The sequence below is a fragment of the Exophiala oligosperma genome (assembly GCF_000835515.1).
Source record: "Exophiala oligosperma strain CBS 72588 unplaced genomic scaffold supercont1.3, whole genome shotgun sequence".
Classification (NCBI taxonomy): domain Eukaryota; kingdom Fungi; phylum Ascomycota; class Eurotiomycetes; order Chaetothyriales; family Herpotrichiellaceae; genus Exophiala; species Exophiala oligosperma.
This window is the reverse complement of record NW_015622820.1, coordinates 1275442-1293784: the sequence shown is the minus strand read 5'-3', so window position 1 is coordinate 1293784 and position 18343 is coordinate 1275442. Positions and strand designations below refer to the sequence as shown.

At 52.2% G+C, this 18343-nt stretch overlaps 6 protein-coding genes across 7 annotated transcripts; 4 read left to right on the top strand and 2 right to left on the bottom strand.

The window, feature by feature from the left end:
* Positions 1-76: 76 nt before the first annotated feature.
* On the top strand, positions 77-1926 carry PV06_03279 (the record flags this gene model as incomplete). Of its 2 annotated transcripts, XM_016404046.1 has the most annotated exons (4): positions 77-610; positions 708-1466; positions 1534-1591; positions 1679-1926. In XM_016404046.1, 4 exons carry the CDS (start codon positions 77-79, stop codon positions 1708-1710), a joined length of 1383 nt encoding a protein of 460 aa, XP_016265051.1. In that variant the 3' UTR covers positions 1711-1926. The 2 variants fall into 2 exon arrangements, with proteins under 2 accessions (XP_016265051.1, XP_016265052.1); XM_016404047.1 differs by lacking the exon at positions 1679-1926 and having other exon boundaries at positions 1534-1678.
* Positions 1843-3371, bottom strand: PV06_03278 (uncharacterized protein). Its single transcript, XM_016404045.1, has one exon. It carries the CDS (start codon positions 3133-3135, stop codon positions 2098-2100), a length of 1038 nt encoding a protein of 345 aa, XP_016265050.1. The 5' UTR covers positions 3136-3371; the 3' UTR covers positions 1843-2097.
* A 4112-nt stretch (positions 3372-7483) lies between these two features.
* On the top strand, positions 7484-9317 carry PV06_03277 (uncharacterized protein). Its single transcript, XM_016404044.1, has one exon. The coding sequence runs from the start codon at positions 7635-7637 to the stop codon at positions 9192-9194; it is 1560 nt and encodes a 519-aa protein (XP_016265049.1). The 5' UTR covers positions 7484-7634; the 3' UTR covers positions 9195-9317.
* Positions 9318-9741: 424 nt separating this feature from the next.
* Positions 9742-11282, bottom strand: PV06_03276 (uncharacterized protein). Its single transcript, XM_016404043.1, has one exon. The coding sequence runs from the start codon at positions 11150-11152 to the stop codon at positions 9821-9823; it is 1332 nt and encodes a 443-aa protein (XP_016265048.1). The 5' UTR covers positions 11153-11282; the 3' UTR covers positions 9742-9820.
* A 208-nt stretch (positions 11283-11490) lies between these two features.
* PV06_03275 (uncharacterized protein) lies at positions 11491-13236 on the top strand. The gene is made up of 3 exons (XM_016404042.1): positions 11491-12092; positions 12155-12387; positions 12447-13236. The coding sequence occupies exons 1-3, from the start codon at positions 12003-12005 to the stop codon at positions 12478-12480; spliced, it is 357 nt and encodes a 118-aa protein (XP_016265047.1). The 5' UTR covers positions 11491-12002; the 3' UTR covers positions 12481-13236.
* A 1697-nt stretch (positions 13237-14933) lies between these two features.
* PV06_03274 (uncharacterized protein) lies at positions 14934-18321 on the top strand. Its single transcript, XM_016404041.1, has 2 exons — positions 14934-15515; positions 15578-18321. Exons 1-2 carry the CDS (start codon positions 15265-15267, stop codon positions 17292-17294), a joined length of 1968 nt encoding a protein of 655 aa, XP_016265046.1. The 5' UTR covers positions 14934-15264; the 3' UTR covers positions 17295-18321.
* The last annotated feature ends 22 nt before the right edge of the window (positions 18322-18343 follow it).

Here is an 18343-nt window from a genome sequence, read left to right as displayed (position 1 = left end):
TTGCATCGATTATCCCACAGTGTGGTTTTAGTCTTCGGAGTTACTTTTCTTCATCCTCTTGACAATCCCAGGCACCATGAAGTCCTACACCAGCCTTCTGTTGAGCTTCGGAGCTCTTGCAGCTGCCGCTCCTCAGGTCACACTCACTCCTCTGAGTGGCCCTATCCCTCCTGTTCGCAGCCCGGAAGTGACTGGTCCTACCTCTCACGGACCTTACTCGGGTACACCGACCGTTACTGGTGCTCTGACTGCTCCTGCGGTCGCAGAGTCTATTGCTCCTGGACCTCCCAACCCAGTCACGTACAGCAACGACAACGGCCTCCTCCAAGCTGGTTACGAGCCGATCCCGTACCAACCAGCCGGTGGCGCTGGCACCAACGGTAGTCTGCCGTACTATCATCCCATGTCCGATTTTGATTACCAGTCGTTCGCGCTGGCACTTCATCAGGAATGGATCGAGCTCGATCTCTTCCACAACGGTCTGGCGCGTTTTACCACGTCGGAATGGGAAGCTGCCGGCCTGAGTGCCGAGGATCGATTTTTGATTGAATTCATGGCAGATCAAGAAGTCGGCCATGCGACCTTGATAAGCAACATCTTGGGTGCAGCGGTATGTTGTCTCTGAACCCGATCTACTACTCACATACGTCTGTATATGTCCACCCTCTTCTTCGTCGTACTAATCAAAAGTTCCCATGGCAAAACAGGCCCCTGCCCAATGTACCTACAACTATCCCTTCGAGACGGTGCGCGAATTCCTCGACTTTTGCCAAAAACTCACTCGTTTCGGCGAGTCCGGGGTTTATGGCTTTCTCGGTCACCTCGACTCGCGTGAGTCGGCGACCCTGCTGTTGCAATCCATCACGACCGAGGCGCGTCAACAATTCGTCTTCCGCCAGATGACCGGTCTCTTCCCCATGCCGGTGTGGTTCGAGGTCGGCATCCCTCAGAGCTGGGCGTGGACCTTGTTGGCCCCTTACATCTCCAGCTGCCCCGCCAACAACACCCGCCTGGCCTGGCAAAACTTCCCGGCCCTCAGCGTGCTCAACCAGCCCGACGTGTTCAAAATCAACCCTGACCTCGGACCTCCGTCCAACGACACGGGGGCCAACCCGAGCAACGACACCGGCATCGCCAAGAGCAACCAGTGCTACAGCACCAACGTGGTCGGCGAGGACTGCGGCTCGGCCATCACCCACAACCGATCCATCCCGCTCTCGTACCCCGGTCGTCCCGTGCACTTTTCGTGGGGCAACGTCGGTGAGGCCGTTGGACCCAACAACAGTTACATCACCGCTCGATCCCCCCTGGCCGACGCTCCGAGGTTCGCCATGTTTGTGTCGCAGCTAAACGCCACCTACGTGCCTCTCGTCAACATCAGCGGCAACACCGCTTCATGCGTCCAGCCCAACATGAGCACTTATGCCGGCGACCCAGCTGCCAACGGGACCATGTTTATCGCATTGGTATGTTTTACTGCCTTCCTGCCCTATCGTCCGCCTACCATTGTTCTAACCTGTCTCTGTACTACAGACTTCACAAGATCCATACGTGACTCCGTTCAATCTCAGCATGGTCAACCCCTATGTCTGTAAGTAACAGCTTCCCTTCTCCCATTATCTTCATTTCGAAGTGGATGTATTGTACAGTTATTGATTAACATTATTTGGAATTCCAGACTCTGGTCCTGCCTTGTATCAGGCCGGCTAAGAGCCATAATATGAGACGAATTGATAAAGACACTCATAAAAGAGTAATTGATCGTCGATCATGTGCACGTGAGGGAAGCAGGAGAGAGAGGGACATCAAGTTGGACGGTTGATTTCGAATCTGTCGAAACCTCCAGGCAAAACTACTACGATAATATATAATACATCTTACAATGCTTGCAGTCTGCACGTATGGCTGTGTAAAACGCTATCTACTCAACTCGAAATCTTCCTACTCACAGCATTGTACGTTCTTCTTATGCAATATCTATACTCCACGGCTACGATATTCAGTGAAATGGTTCGAGCACGTTCAGAAAGTCTGCTGTATCTTGTTTTCACATCTCGACTCATTGATATCGGCTTGATGCTGAATGGTCAGGTCAAATCATATTCTTTCGCCCTCTCTGACCCAAGCCCAATCGGCCTCGAACCGCTGCCAGCCACCCTCTGGTTCGTCGGACATCTTCATCTCGTGCACGACCATGTCGTAGGTCCCCTCGCGCGGGATCTGCCCTTGGCACACGTTCCCGCCCATGGCGATGTTGAGCAGCACGACGTAGTCCCTCATGGGCCTCGTGCCGGCCGGGATGGGGGCCTTCATGACGGCCCGCCCGTCGATCCACCACACCATGCGGCCCTGTTTCGAGGCCTCGTCCTGCTGCCAGGCGAACTCGAAGCGCACGGGCCGGCCCGACTGCATCCCCTGTACGGGCGTGCCGACGACCCGGTGCTTGTCGGTGTCCTGGGGCGTGTAGGTGCCCCAGTGAAGGCAGGTGTGGTTGACGCCGTCGCCGTTCCAGGTCTCGGCGATGTCGACCTCGCCGTCCGTCGGCCACGTAAAGGGTTCGAACGGCAGGAGCCAGAACGCGGGCCAGATGCCCGGCGCGCAGGGCAAGGTGAGGGTGGCGACCAGGCTGCCGTGGGCGCGAGACAGGCGCTGGTGTGACACGAGGCGGGCCGACGTGAATTTCTGGGCCGGGTCGTGGTGGTTGGGTTGGCTTGTGGCCCGGAGCACGAGGAGGCTGTTCGGTGTGTGGAACGAGTTGGAGGCGGAGGACGTGTAGGTCTCGATTTCGTTGTTGCCCCAGCCGCCGTTGTTGCCTTGCTTGTGCTCCCAGTTGGTGCTGAGCGGCGTGGACGGGTCGAAGGAGGGTTGCCAGTAGATCTTGGACGGGAACGATTGAGGAGGAGCTTGTTGGCCGGGGTGTGTGCCGTGGGGGATCGGTGGTGGCGATATTGATTGTTGTTGGTTTTGATATTGATGCTGACTTACGCCGGGGTAGTCGGGTTGCTGATATTGCTGGGGAGGTGGTGGTGCTTGGTGCTGCTGTTTGTTTTGGTATTCGGAAATTCTCCTCTGGCCTTCCTGCTGAAGGTCCTTCAGCTGGCCCTTAAGCTGGTTAAAGGTGCTTTTAAACGGCATGGTGCTGGGGCTTTTCACTTTCGTTTTGGTGAAGTTGAGGTTGTGACCAGTACTGTAGGTACCTGACCTTGGGTGGTCTGAAGATGGACGGACAAGGCTGTTGAAGGGTCTTCGGCTCGATCCGATGTGGATTGATGATGGTAGCTTGTCACAAATGTCAACTTCTTGATTCTCATCTGCATCAGAGGTAAATAAAATACGTTGCTTCTTGTATCTTTTTGAAGACTCAGCGCGAGTGATCAAAGTCACTGGCTTCAAGATGGCATTTAACTTTGATCAATTGAGGCTGATGGCATGACGTTGCCATCTGAGATTCAAAAGTCTTGGAATTCGTATTCTCCGGTGGAATGATTTCCCGGATCCCGGAGTGCAGACTCGTATTCGTACAAATATATTCATAATGCAGCCAATTTCTTCTGCTTCAACGCTCCCCCTTCTAGCTATATCACCTACATGCTCCTCTGTTCCTCAAAAGTATCGTGACCGACCTCTCGAGAGCGTGCAATTGTTTTGTCCCTGCGCTCTCGTCCACATCATCCCACTCGTCATCACTACCAGCGGTCATTGATGCTTCTGCATACATTTCGGCCACCTTCTTCAACTTGATCTTGAGCTGTACAACCCATCTTTCTGCCTCCCTCCGCCGTGACCTTTCCTCCTCCGGCATCCCCTCATATGCTATCTTGGAACCAGTCTCAGAAGACACTATCAGGTCCCTCCGTGACTGAAGCCTTCTTACGACCTCAATTGTCAGCTCCCGGATCTCGCCCTGCCATCCGTACTGCTTCGTCAGTGTTGCGAAGTGTGCCATGAGCGCATCGTAAATTGTACATTGGCCGATATCAGCGGCCGACCAACGCGCAGCTTGCTGAACAAAGGTAGGATATTCGACGTCCTCTGGCCCCACCACCGACGCCCTCGACAAACGACTTGCCTGTCTCCCACCCTTCACACCGTCACCCTCTACTCTTCGCCTGTTGGCAGCCGCCCGCCCAGATGCCTTCCTTTCCTCTATCTCCAGATATTCGGCGTCGAACGGGTTCTTCTTCAATACCACTTTGTTGCCGTTGATGCTGACATATTTGAACCTATCCTCCTTCGAGACCCGGAAATCGTTCACATCATCGTTGACGCAAGGACTGCATTGGTGCTTTGATCGCGTCCAGATGGCCCTCACCCCATCCACGCCTCTTCCTCCCGGCGCTCGTACTGAGTGCATCGTCATACCCCGTTGCGCTTTGTCTTGAAGAACGAGTACGCGACGTTTCTTCTCGACCTCACATTGCTCTTTGGCATGCTCCAGAGCGACTTTCAGGGCATTGACCAGGTTGTTGTCGGCATAATCTTCCTTGGCCGATACAACGTCCTCCTCGGCCCTTTTAATGATTTGTTCCAAGTATATTTGTGGGCCATCCGAGCCATATACGGCACAGTAGGAGTCCAAATCCACTCGAAACTTGTTGTAGGTACGTTCTCTCAAAGCCCTGGTCGGTGATGGCGGTGGTAATAGAGATAGTGGCGGCGGCGGGGGTGATTGTTGTTCTGTCGTCGGGCTTGTAACATCTAGGATGGAGTTACTATCGCGCCCTTCGATATCTACCGGTGTATCCGGTATCTCGACTCCCTCTTGAGCATCAGCAGTAACAGGTCTTCTCTGTTGCCTCTTTCCTGCGAAAAGGATGGTCCACTGTTGTGAGGCAGACATTGTTGCAAGTATAAATTTTGTCGTGGGTATGATTGGTGTATGAATTTGATATAGCGGAAGGTATGTTCTTGAAATGGATTTACTGATGACGACAACTTTGGCAAGTGTTGCAAGTCAGGTCGTATTAACCCAGTCAAATATCGTATCTAATAAATTTCCTGATATGATAATGTCCTGTTGATATTTTGTAGGGAGAATGTGAGGAAAATTTGTTACTGAGATTCTTTGGATAATCGAGCGGACATGGGGTGTTGTGGTTCGTCTTGAGGACCTTTTCTGTCTTGAGGACCTTTTCTTTCAGATACGGTGTGACTAGAGCCTGGTGAACCATGGTTGACAAGGCCATAGTGCAGAGTTTGAGCTGAGGATCTGATGGATTTTGAAAAAGCTATCGACCACAACCCAACCTTACAAGCGAGGTCAAAAAAGAGTGTGAATGGATATCCTCTGGAGTCAAACATCCACGCTGTCTCATATGCAACACAAACCATGTAGAAGTGGATCACACGCCAGAGTCATACTGCACACCCAGGCACACAGCCTGGTGATTCCGTTGGGGGGCACTTGTTGTACATATCGAGCTTCGGTAATAGCACAATAGAAACTGGTCCAAAGGGAAAAGGGCATGCAGCCACAATGTAAATTCATAATCTAACAAGATGCCAATTTGGCGACCGCTCTCTCTAACTGGCAGTGGAACAAATCTCCCTCCCCCTCTGCTGGGGCGTCTGTCTTTCTCGCTCACTCACAAGGACCGTCCATCTACCCCCCGAATCACGGTGGGGTGATGGTGACCTCCTCCTCGACGACAACAACAACAAGTTTGCCCTCCTTCTCCTGGGCCTCCTTCATCTCCCACCATCGCTTTTCCACGGCCTCCTGCGCCTTGCTGCGGATCTCCTTGCGCTGGGTTGTGGTCCAGCCGTCCGAGTCTTCTCCCTCGCTGTCGTACTCTGGCCTCTTTTCGGCCTCGATCTCCCACTGGGCCTTTTGGGGGGCGCCCGACATGCCCTCGGTGAGCAACCACGGTTCGAACGTTACGAGAGCGTTGAGCTTGGCGATCGCTCCCCTCATCAGTTCACATGTCTGGCACTTTCGCTCCCATCCACCCCAGGGGTCCTCGACCGTGACGTTGCACCAGTTGCGGCCGGACCGCATGTACTCGACGCAGTAGTCGTACTTGTCTTGTTTACAAGCACAGCAGAGCCATTTGTAACACATGTTGGCAGAAAAAGGAGAAAAGGGATTTTTGAGTTGAGAAAAAAGGTTCTTGTGTGATTAGGAACGGTGGTGATGTGAGATGGACAGTAAAGGTCAGGATCAGATCGTCCGCATCGAAGAGGTTTTGGAATGATGTAGAGGACAAGAGAAATTGTGATCCGTGCATCGCAAAGCTGTTCGATGTTCTGAATGGGTCGTAGCGAGTGTTGAATTTTGTCGGTTATGCTAACGAGTGACTAACGAGCTGGCGATCTGTCTGTTCATGGAACTGAAACAATTGAGATAGATACTGACAAGAGGAGAAGAAACAATGAGAATAACAACGCGACAATGTAGGGGCGGTGAAGTTCCAAGCCGTGTCAGTTCTGTATCAAGTCGCGAGGACCGTCAGATAGTACGGCAAAGAACTGGGCTGGCCGCCTGGGAATTTTCACCGGTTTGCAACTGATAGAAGAGGATGGCCGATTCCACCTTTTAGTCTTTTACCATGAGAGAAGCCTTGTGCCTTTCAACAACGGCCCTCCCTGCTCCTAAGAGATCCGGTCTTCAATCTTTCCGCCCAAAAAACAAAAAACGTTATGGTCGGAACCAAAGACAAGAGAAACTCTGCTAACAATATTGTGCTCCAGAGTGATGGCACACGATTCTCCGCAGCATGAGAATGGTCCAAAGCCAAGGCAGGACAACTCAAGGTAGAGTAGTGATATGGCCCTAGGAGTGAGATCAACGCAGCTGATACTGCCTAAACAGTGATGATGCCACCACCATTATTGACGGATTTGCATGTGGGAGGGCTCAAGAATCTCCCCCTTTAGTGTCGAGGTGAATCAACCTTTAATCGAAAGAACCGATACAACTGTGGGATAACGTCGAAAGTATTGATCAGTCAAACAGCAGGACCGTGGGCACTTCCCCGCGGTTATGATTGCTGTAAGTGACATGGCGCAATGCTGGAGAGCACATCCCCGCCAGAAGACTGCCATGGTGGGAGGACTAAAACCTCATCAAGGCTACCGGACCATCAAAAACCATCCTGGACCATAAAGGCTACCGTTTGTCAACAAGAATTCCATAGCATGGTATAGTATCCGAGGGGCCGCTTGTTGTGCCCCATCAATATTCAGAGTCAGAGACGTCCACTCCATACTTTGCTTCCAACTATCGCCCAATGCTTGATCTGACCCTCATACCTTCTAGTTCCAGGCCTCAAAGAGGTTTAACCAGAGGCGGCATGACCAAGAGACACCAGTCGAACACAATATGGCGAACAGTATCAACGTACCAAGATGAAGTAGTGTAAGGGGGAGAAGTCGGTGTTTGTTTCTATGTATCCGTCTCATGTGGCGCAACTGCTTCTCACTGACGCCACAGTCTCGGCGCTCTAGCCACATCGATCTGAACCTCATCCCTACATCTGGAGCCCTTTCGCCTTCAGCCTGATCATTGTTATCATCATCATGGTGAAAGAACGATTGCCGACAAAGCTGGTACAGATATCTGATTTCTTTGAATAACCTTCGGGTTGATTGATGCTTGGAACAACGAGAACACTGGATACCACCGCCCTCCCATCATGGCTCAAATCGAGCACCATTTTACCGTCTTCATCCGGCTGCCCTTCAACCGCGGCGACTTCATCGACCCGCCGCCTGTAGCATGGTCAGCAACAAAGGAGAGTGCACTATGGAACATTATATCCCGTCAATCCAAAGGAAACGAGATCGACTGGCGCTCACTATCCGAACAATTCGAAGTCAGCCAATCATTCCTCCTCCAACAAGCCGCTTGGCTCTATGAACGCCAACTGTCCCAGGTTCGAGCACAGATGCGACGGGTCGGTGGACGCCAGTCTGCAACACCGTCCCCCGTACCTGGATCGGTGTCGGCGAGCATGGTGGGTGGCCAGGCAATGAAGCGAGCAGGAAGCGGCGGATCACGTGTGCCATCCAGGCTATCAACACAAGCGGTCGGAAGTCCCATCGCTACCGGAGGAGATAGCATACCTGGAACTCCCGCTAAGAGCAGGACATCTCTGCCATTCAGAAGCGCTTCCAACCCACAAGGAGCTGGTGGTCCTTCGCAGGCCAGAGGTGCAGCAGGTACTTCGCGACCAATCTCGCGCCAATCTTCCAAAGACGATCCTCTAGCTCATACGACGCACTCACGCAGAGGAAGCATACAACACCAAGTCGTCCGATCCCCCGGTCCTCAGAGGACACCGCAACCACAGTCGTCAGATTCGGAAGATGACCAAATGACCCAATCGCGCATCACAGCTCGCCGACCAAACCCGTCGGCTATCCATCGTCGGGCGCTCTCCCAGCGCCAAAGTCAACGCGCCTCAAGCGAACAAACTCGACAAGTTGCTCAAGCATCAGATGATGATGATGATGACGATGACGACGATGAGCCCTCTTTCCTTCCGTTTGCAGCTCCCAGCTCAAACACAAGCGAATCCAAACCCCGCCGTGCATCCTCGTCCCAACAAGACCCCAGCGCGACTTTGCGAGGTAATTTACACCTTCAAACCCAGGCTGCCGCCACGACCGGGCGTCCTGACGTGATTAGACGCATCACGAGCGAACGCGTGAGCTCGCCAACCGTCGAACCACCGACACCCATAGCGCGGACCAAACAGCAGCCAGACCCATCGTCGTCAACATCCTCCATGTCTTCGCCCACGAACCTGTCACGACCACCTAGTACCACTGCTACTGCTGCTGTACCGCCGCCGAGGCAATCGTCCGGCCAGCAAACACAGTCTTCTCAGTCTGCTGCCACCACCACCACCACCGCCGGCAACCCACGACCAGCGGGTACACACCCTTTGTCCCCGCCCCACCGCGCATTGTTGCTACAATCTTCGCCGCGTCGGGGTCCTGGGTCCGACACGTCACCGAGCATGGGCTCGTCCTTCTCCGACCTCGACGACGCGAGCGTGACGCAGAGTGCCCTTGAAGAGGCCCTGCTCAGTGGCATGGGGAACACGACCATGACCATGCCCGGAGGTGGCGGCGTGGCAGGCCGAGTGAGTGGAATCAGTCAGGCTTTGAGGAGTAGGTATTTTGATGCGAGAGGTGAGGGACAACAGCGAGGTGCAGGTGGTGGTGGTAATGGAGTTAGTGAGCGTTAGAATGCTGAATACCTTTTTGTTGCTGATGGTTTTGTTGACAAGTCGACGAACTGCCCAATGACAAGGTAATCCAGTTAAGAATTTCTTCTTCAACACTCCTGTCTGAACCAGTGTATGCATCGGGTATTACGAATGATACGAATGACGTTTGAATCCTTGAAATATTATTTGACGGTAACACCATGTCGGCGGAAAATGAAAGACCCGATCTGTACGGAGTACGAGTGATACAACTCGTCACATATCATCTCCTCTAGTCCAAACTCTCAGCAATGGAGCCACCCATGCAGACAGTCGCCAGGTTTGCCTACCTGGATACCCAAGCGAATCAGTCTGTCATTGTTTTCTTGGTGAACAAAAACTCATCCCGTAGCCCCTCATGTTATAAAGGGAGGCTTATGAGAATAGAAAACCAAAGCCAGGAAAGAACCGTGATTATTAAAGGGGCAAAACCAATGCGACTGGAAGCGACTGATAGCATCATGGTTGACCACCCCGTACGAGAGATTGGTGTGTGGGCGACTAAAGATATGACGGAGACCATCTCGGAAATGGATATGGAGTAGACATTAAACTGGTAATTTCTTCATTTTTATTGTACAACGAGGCTTTGGATTTAACACAAGTTATGCCCACTCTCTGGGGTTCTTGAGCACATCCATAAGTTCCTTCTCCTTTTCGTGTGACCCGTCATCTTCCTGTTCTATGGTTTCTGGCAGTCCCGTGCCGCACAGTGGGTGCATGTATTCCCAGCGGGCAGTCAACGGGAGACTCATCAGGATACTCTCGACCCTTGCACCGGGGGTGCGCAGTCCGAAGCTCGTCCCCCGATCGTATATCAGGTTGAACTCGACATATCTCCCGCGTCGTAGCTGTTGCCATTCTTTCTGCTGAGGGAGAAACGGCATGTCCTTTCTCTTTTTGATGATGGGGAGGTAGGCAGGAAGGAAGGATTCCAGACCGGAAACGACAAACTGGAAGAGATCCTCTTGAGGATTCTTCGAGTTGGGCTGTGTGCTCGCATCGAGATCGTCAAAGAAGATCCCGCCAATCCCTCGAGATTCCTTGCGGTGTTCAATCTTGAAGTAGTCATCACACCATTTCTTGAACCTGGGGTAATAATCCTTGTCATGCTTGTCGCAGGCGCTTTTGATGGTCTTGTGGAAGTGTTTCGCATCGTCTTCGAACAGATAACATGGTGTCAAATCCGTACCACCACCAAACCACCAATTCGTCTGTGAGGTGCCCGTGGCATTGACTGGGTCCCGTGGGTCCGAGGTCTCGAAATACCGGTAATTGAGGTGGACGGTCGGGGCCATGGGGTTATGTGGGTGCAGAACAAGCGAAATGCCTGCCGCGAAGAAGTTGAGCTTCTCGACATCCGAGTCGACAAAAGACTTGTGGTCCGCGCGCATCTTCTCTATCGCAGGTCGAGGTAATTCGCCATAGACGATGCTGGTGTTGACGCCCGCCTTTTCAAACACATTTCCGTCCTGTAGAACGCACGACGTTCCACCACCACCGAGTGGTCTCGACCACTTATCACGCTGAAACTTCTTGCCGTCGATATCTTCCAGCGCAAACACTATGCGGTTTTGGTGTTCCTCAATCAGAGCCTCCATGCGCAGTCTCATTGGGGAGTTCTTGGTGATTTTGGTCCTTCTCTTGGTCACCTCGTCTACCTCAGCTAGTGAGACCGGTTGGACCGGCGGTGAATCATTGGCCGCGGTATTGCTATAGGCCATGGTGTAGACTAGAGTTCCGAGGAAGACTACACCGAGCGACGTCCCTAGGTGGCGTCGCCCTGCGGTCTGATGAGTTTGAGGAATCGGAGCCGAAGCGAGACATCTTCGACTTGTCGAGAAACGACAGCGAGACTGTATCGACTGCGCATTCCGAATCGCCGAGGGCTTGAGCAACGACGCTCGTAACGAGCTTGAGGGTCGAGGTATGGACATGTTGAGATGGACGAAGGTCCGACACCACACACGAAACGAAAAACTTTTTGGGTTTAATTCTCCATATCAGAACACCATCAGAAGCAGGAGAAAGAAAATTTAGAGCGCCAGTCGCGAATAAATACTAAAATTTATTGTGCTAGGATGAGAGAAATCTCACAGTCCCAAAGCTTCCAATTGCTAGTTTCCTATATACAATCGTCTCCGCAGCGGAGGCTACTCGTACCCTTGGGACCGACGCGTGACATATCATACCACGGTGATGCGGTATGGAGAGCGATCATGGCACGAAACTCGTCTGCTGAAGAAAATCCGGACTACTTATTGTCGACGCCTCGGCAAGCTCAATGTATTCTAGACGAGGCCGTGGAAATGTCACCGTCTCTGGCGGAGTGATTCGGCTCCAAATAGCCATCAAGGGCTCAAATGAGTCAACAAAGACACACTACACAAAGACAGTCATGACAAGTATGCTCCTGTGACTCGACGTGACATTTCTTGATCCTGGTCCAGAGTCATTCAGACATATTTATAGTCAAGCCTCGTGTCCATGCGAGGGAGAGTGGGTGATCAGGCTGCGTAACAACACGACTTCATCTGACCTGCGCAGAGGGCGAAGTGCAAGTGGCTGGCCAGCGAGTGAAGCGGGGCAACGCCTAAAGTGCCTGCCTGCGACGCCTCGTTCTCCGTCCCTCTCAATCTGTCACTCATCTCTCACTCACTCACCGACCAACCTCTCCATTCCCACCTCATCGAACCCTACATCCAATTCTCAATCGACCACCTCCACGAGACACCACCAACCCTAGAATCCCATCCAGAACGAGCCAGCACTGATAATTTCTTCACCATGCGTTCCAAATTCAAGGATGAGCACCCCTTCGAGAAGCGCAAGGCAGAAGCCGAACGCATTCGTCAGAAATACACCGACCGCATCCCCGTAAGTCTACCTTTGTCCGCGTTGTGCATTCTTGGACCTTTGGCTAATTCATCTCCTTCTAGGTCATCTGCGAGAAGGTCGAAAAGTCCGACATTGCTACCATCGACAAGAAGAAGTACCTCGTCCCCGCCGACCTCACCGTAGGCCAGTTCGTCTACGTTATCCGCAAGCGCATCAAGCTCAGCCCAGAGAAAGCCATCTTCATCTTCGTCGATGAGGTACTGCCTCCCACGGCCGCTCTCATGAGTAGCATCTACGAAGAGCACAAGGATGAAGACGGGTTCCTGTACATCACGTATGTCTTCTTACCCCGCCGTCGATGTGATAAGGGCTGTCGGCTGACAAATAAAACAGATACTCGGGCGAAAACACCTTTGGTGAATTCTGAGCGAGGAAACCACCTGAGCGAAGATCAATCGCGCGAGGTCGGGACCACAAGGCACGGTTGTACTCGATCGGATGGGCAGGCTCGTCATGCGTTTGACCTGACGATGGCGTTTGGACTATACTTTTTTCCCTTTCAGCACGACCAAACATAAAGAAATGAGAAATGACACCATGGAAGAGTCTACAAGTTACACGTGGGTGGTTGAGGTGTTGGTAGCTGGTCGTGGTTGTATGCGTGTTCTTCATTTGCGAAATACCCAGATCAGTGTCTTGACATTGTCTTCCCTTCCAACATGTCAATGCCCTCCCCCTTCGCCAGTGCGATCCAATGTACCCAGCCTAGCGTCTTGATTTGGCATGCATGAGAGCAGCGGTGACAAGATGTTTGCTGCCTATCCTCGGGCTTCCGTCGCCAGGTCGCCTTCCCTATACCCAGGTCCGAGGTCGAGGCAACGGCGAGATACGTGACATGCTTACCTCGGTGGTCCTGTTCCATAGTCCCGAATCCAAACAACGCCTTGTCTCAAGCAAACCAAGGTCCATTTCGTTTGTTGTCCCCTTGGGTTCGATATCGTATCTTCCATCAGGCACCCATGGGATGACGTCACCTCTGATAATGTGACTCTCGGAGGATGAGTGATGAGATCCAAGGCATGGCCCCGTCCCTTTTGGGATACAAACACGAACATATTGTTTTTGGTGAGTCTTTCGTGTATCGCGGTTTGAGGCCAAATCCCAAGGCGGCGCATGAAGCGATACGTGTTCTGGCATGACCAAGCAGGGTCTGTTTGACGGCATTGCGGTCTCGCAAGGCATTCCCTACAACAACCTCGAAAAGCAAAGCGCGTTGGAAACGACGCAGCAGTCAGTCTAGATTCGACAGCTGTCAGTTTCATGCCCCATGGTCAGAAGGACGAGTTTCAAGCGTGCTTCTTCCGTTAGCCGTTTCGTTCTTTATCATGCGGTAGCAGAGTGACGCTTGATAGGGATTCTGCTCTCGTAATTGGGTTGCGCATAAGGTCGATCTACGATCTACCACTCCGTTACTGCTGGGTTGAGTATCGATTGACATGCGCAATCACACCGCCACATAGCAGTCCTTCAACCAAAACGACCGTAAAAGCGTTCCAAGTTGTGAAGGCGGATGAAGTCGAGAGACCTGTGGGCCATCACCGATCGCTACCTATGGCACAGGCAATGTTGACATTGTTCGCCTTCAACAAGACAAGATTGATTATCATCTGACCTTCTAAGCATTCCCCTACCTTTACTCGTACGAGAGAAGCGTGACTCGTAGGTACAGTACTGATACTACGAGTACTCGCGTGCACTCCGTCAAATGTTGTTTAAGGCTACCTACCGGTTGGTACTCCACGCTTTGATCACCGACTACCCTCCTAGGTAAAGCCTAGGTAGGTAAAGCACCTGCATACGAGCAAGGCCTAAGATAACTTGCCGCACTGTGGGAAGAGTCCACTTTTGTAGGGATTCAAGGGCATGAATGGCGAATGTGGGATCTATTGTAGGGCGTCTTACTTACGTGAAAGGTCGCCTGTGTGTACAGTATTCAATCGGCTTGCTACCGAAGTCTACTGGAAGTTACTGCATGGCTAAACCAGTAGACCTACAGTACCTTCTAGGTAGAGAAAAAAATGAATCTCGCTTGTTATATGCAGCTAAAACCAGGCGGAAGAATGCCGCAACCATACACCGTAGTTCAAAAACATACGAGTACCGACTGTCCTTGTACGGTGGCAATCTGAAGTCAGCCACTGTCTTACAAAGAGTTGTGCCACCATTTTCCAGAGGAGAAAAAGCGAAGATTAAATTGGTACTCTGTAATGGCCAAAAAACATAGGGAGTACAATATGTGAGTGCGAGTATTCACGATATCCAAGCGAAACTGTAGAGCATCAAGGGTATCCGGATGTTTAGGCCAGCCATAACACAAAGCGATACCCCCTTGCGGATTTAGAACTCCATACCTCTTGTCGCCAACTACATTGGGACAGGAAGGATGCCGTGTTGAGGCTTACTGTCTATTGTAGGGGAAGGACTTGCACAAGTATAACTGACTGTATGTACGTAGTTGTCAATGGTCTTACACCTCCCTTTTTATGTATCAGTCTCGGAGCTAACGGCAATGTGGCAATGAGCACGAGGATTGGGTTTCACTAGACTGTTCAGCGGGCGCATTGACGTGAGAAAGTGGAGGCAGCCAAAGGCCAGGAAGAGGTTGAGGATGAGTACTCCGTAAAACTAGGGTACCCAGGGTATTGTAGGTAAGAATGAGGAGGGGGTTCCTTACAGTACTACCGGTGTTCTCAGTAACTTGCCTACTTATCCGTGCCTAGGCTGTTTTGGTACGAAGAGCGGAGTACGTAGCACCTAAACTCTTGGGAGTTGAAGCCTACAAACCTCTTTTAGGGCATCGAAAACCGGCCATGATTGATTCATAACTCCGTCACCAAACTTCAACCACCGCAACGCGCGCCCTGGAATCTGTACACCGCTTACAAGTCCCCTGTACCCTGTCGCAAAATCCCAACTCAACTCTCTTGTTAGATTCCTGTCAACGAACTTGATTACAACGATTTCTGCAAGAACATCTACTCATACGGACGGCGCGAACACCCTTGCTTCAAAGTCGGCTGATGGTCTTGCCCCCACGTCTCATCTGATCTCCTGAAACCAAACCTCGCCTGTCTGTCTTTCGCGGAAAATACAGTACTACACAGGACAAACTTGGGAACATCGAATTTCAGAGATTTCTTCATGGACGACAATGACGAAGCGCGCACCCGATCGCAATAACAACAACGACAACAACAACGTCTTCCTCTTTGTCAACAAGACCCAAAAGTCCAAATCTCTGTCGAAAAGCGATGGCGCCGTCGCCAAACAAATCAACCGTCACGCCCAGCATTTTCGGACTCGGAAGATCGAGGCGCAAAGGGTCACTTCAGCCTTGACCAGTTCTTCTTCAGCCCGTCGCATAGCTCTTGATGGCTGGAATCGGAGGGATGCTCCTCAAAGGTACGTCGTGGCATCCCACCAGGTTTGTAGATGGACTTATTGACACACTACCATCTCTACAGTTCGAGCAGTGATGAAGCATCTCCAAACTCGACATCTCCCACCGACAGTTCCGGGCCATCGACAGCAACGCCCTTTCCGGCAACTCCTCAGACAAACGAAAGTCTGCTGGTTGACACGCCACGAAGTCAGCAGGCCCGACGCTCATCCCAAAAACTTCCTCTGCACTTTATTTTGGACAACGACAGGATCGACACTTTCGATGGCAACCATGTCGCATCAGAACCCGACCAAGACCACACACTAGAATTGGTACCTCAAGTGTATCGAGCTAATTTCACTTCTTACGACTGTGTCGACCCTTTTCGAAGTACTCCGATACGGATCACTCCGAAAATTCACGTTGTTCTTCAGTATACCCTTCGAATATACCCTTATTCCGGAAATAACTACAAGCTGGCCTTTTTACCTCCTCATGTGCGACTCGCCATCACGCAGTTCCCCATCGGGACCGTGGTCCAACGCAGCGTTTTCAAGGAACACCATCTGTACGCCTTGATGGCTGCGATGACGGCTCGCATGAAACATGTCTTCGCAGTTTCACCTTCGGGAGACGATCCCAACGAAATCCGGGCCCTCGCCTCTCGTTACCTGAAGGAGGAGTTGACGCGCTGTTCACAGACCGGCGTCATTGACAAACAGACCATTCTCGACATTCTGTACCTCGTGGTCAGCGAACTACAGTACAACCTCTACGATGACGCGAGAAAACACCTCCTCATCGTCGACCGGCTGTATCATCTCCTCGACCTGAATCAGCACCTGGACAGGTGGATCTCGGAGACGGCGGCTCACGTCGACAATCAACTCGCCCTGTCCACGGCGACACGACCCATCCTGAAGAGTTCTTTTGACCCGGGCCCGATGTTGCCCGAACGAATGGCGACACTCAGACGCACCGCCCAGAACCTGAGACACCAGACACTACCCAACCCCGTCAACCTCATCATTCCCAGCGGTTCCAAGGGATCTTTCGGCCTGAACGACGCCATGGCTGACGTCGCCTCCACGTTGGACGTCCGTATGGGGTCCCGTTTCGCGATCGGACTCAAGGCCGGGGCGTTTCCCGGACAGTTGGGCATGATCGTCTCGGATCTGGTGGATTGCATCGAGATCGCCAAGGTCGTCTGGCTGTCCCCCTTGGCCGTGTGTTTCGACGCGGAATGGCTGTGCAGGAAGGCGAGGGCGGTGCTGAGGGCCCTGCTGGCCCTGGCCCCGGAGAACAACATCGGTCCGGATTCCATCGGCAGCAGGTGCACCGAGTGCGCGAGGATCTGTCTGATGATACTGATGACGTACGCGTGCACGCTCATCGGGCCTCAGGTGGTGAATTTGAACGTCAAGCGGCACCTCGAGGCCCAGTCGGCCGCGTTGGAACACTGGTGTCCCGCCATCGGGTGGACGCAAGAGTGTGAACCTCTGGTGCCGGGCACGCGCCTCCACCCGGCCTACGAGTTACAGGCCGGGTTTGTGCTGTGGTCGTGTTTACTGGCGTGTTGGACCTCGGAGGGTCTCCCGGAAGAGCAGGAGTGGTGTACGGTTCGAGCGGTGAACATTGCCCGGTATTTCGGATATTCGACCTACGATGATCTACACGACCATATGGCTCAGTATCTATATTCGAGGACCATGCAAGAGTCGAGCATGAAGAAAGTGGCACAAAGACTGCAGACGGCGACGTCGCGAAAGTCTACAATTTCGACCTCTGCCGGACCTTGAGGTTGAATTCTCGTTTTCCTTTGGTCGGGACTACACCTGATACCGAGTTCGCTTTTGGGAAGCGTCGTTTTGCACTCGGAACCCGGAACGCGTTTCGACCTTTTTTTTAACGACGAGTGTCCTGTACCGTTGCAGTATGTCCTCCTCCACCACCACCACATGCACAAGATTGCTTATAGCCTGCGTCTGAGAAGGTGTGCCTTTTTTTTCCAGGTTGCACAGATTACAGCATGAAGACAGAAAATCTTTCGGCCGAATTATTGTCCCGTTGTCCGGACTGTCAGCATCCAAGGTGATGGCGGAAAGCCGGGAAGGGCCCGATTTCTGCCGACACAATCTGATAAGATGAACGGGGCCGGCAAAAGTCGAGTCGTTATGTACTCCGTATATGGATCACACCTGCGTCCTTCCAGATCATCGTTGGGACCGAAACTCTGATGTTGACGTTGTTGTGTTTCGGCCGAGTGACATGTCGATATACGGTCGCCTCGGTCGCCGACGAAATGAGGTCGGCCAAGTCATCGGTCCGTCCTCGGAAATTTGCACGACTTGGAAAGAAGCAACAGACAATACTCGTTCGTCGAACGTGTCCATGGGATAACATCATTGGTTTGTGAAATGTTTGGGATTGAGAGGAGTCACGAAAGAGGAAAACCAAAAAGGCGAGCCTCGTGTGGGTAACAGAAGGAAACATTCAACGATGGAGTGAAGAGAAAGGAAGGAAATACCGTCCCTGGGAAGTGTGTGATGAGTAAGGAGGTTCGAGCGCCCGGGCACTGAATCTGAGGCCAACAACACCGTCCAGCAAGTCAAGAAAGGCCATTCGAATCGAGAAGGGGCATGTAACTGAGAAAAGCACCACAGGTCCCCAGTCCCAGTATCAGCGAGTAGGTGTAGAGAGAGAGGGTGGCGATACTAGCCGCGCCCGACAAAGAAGGGACCGATATCTTATGTATTTGGCTATTTGAGGGAACCTTTTGTTTGTATCCCTTGTGTTTGTAGGAAACGTGAGATGTGAAATGTGAAATGCAAAATGCGAAAACCAATAC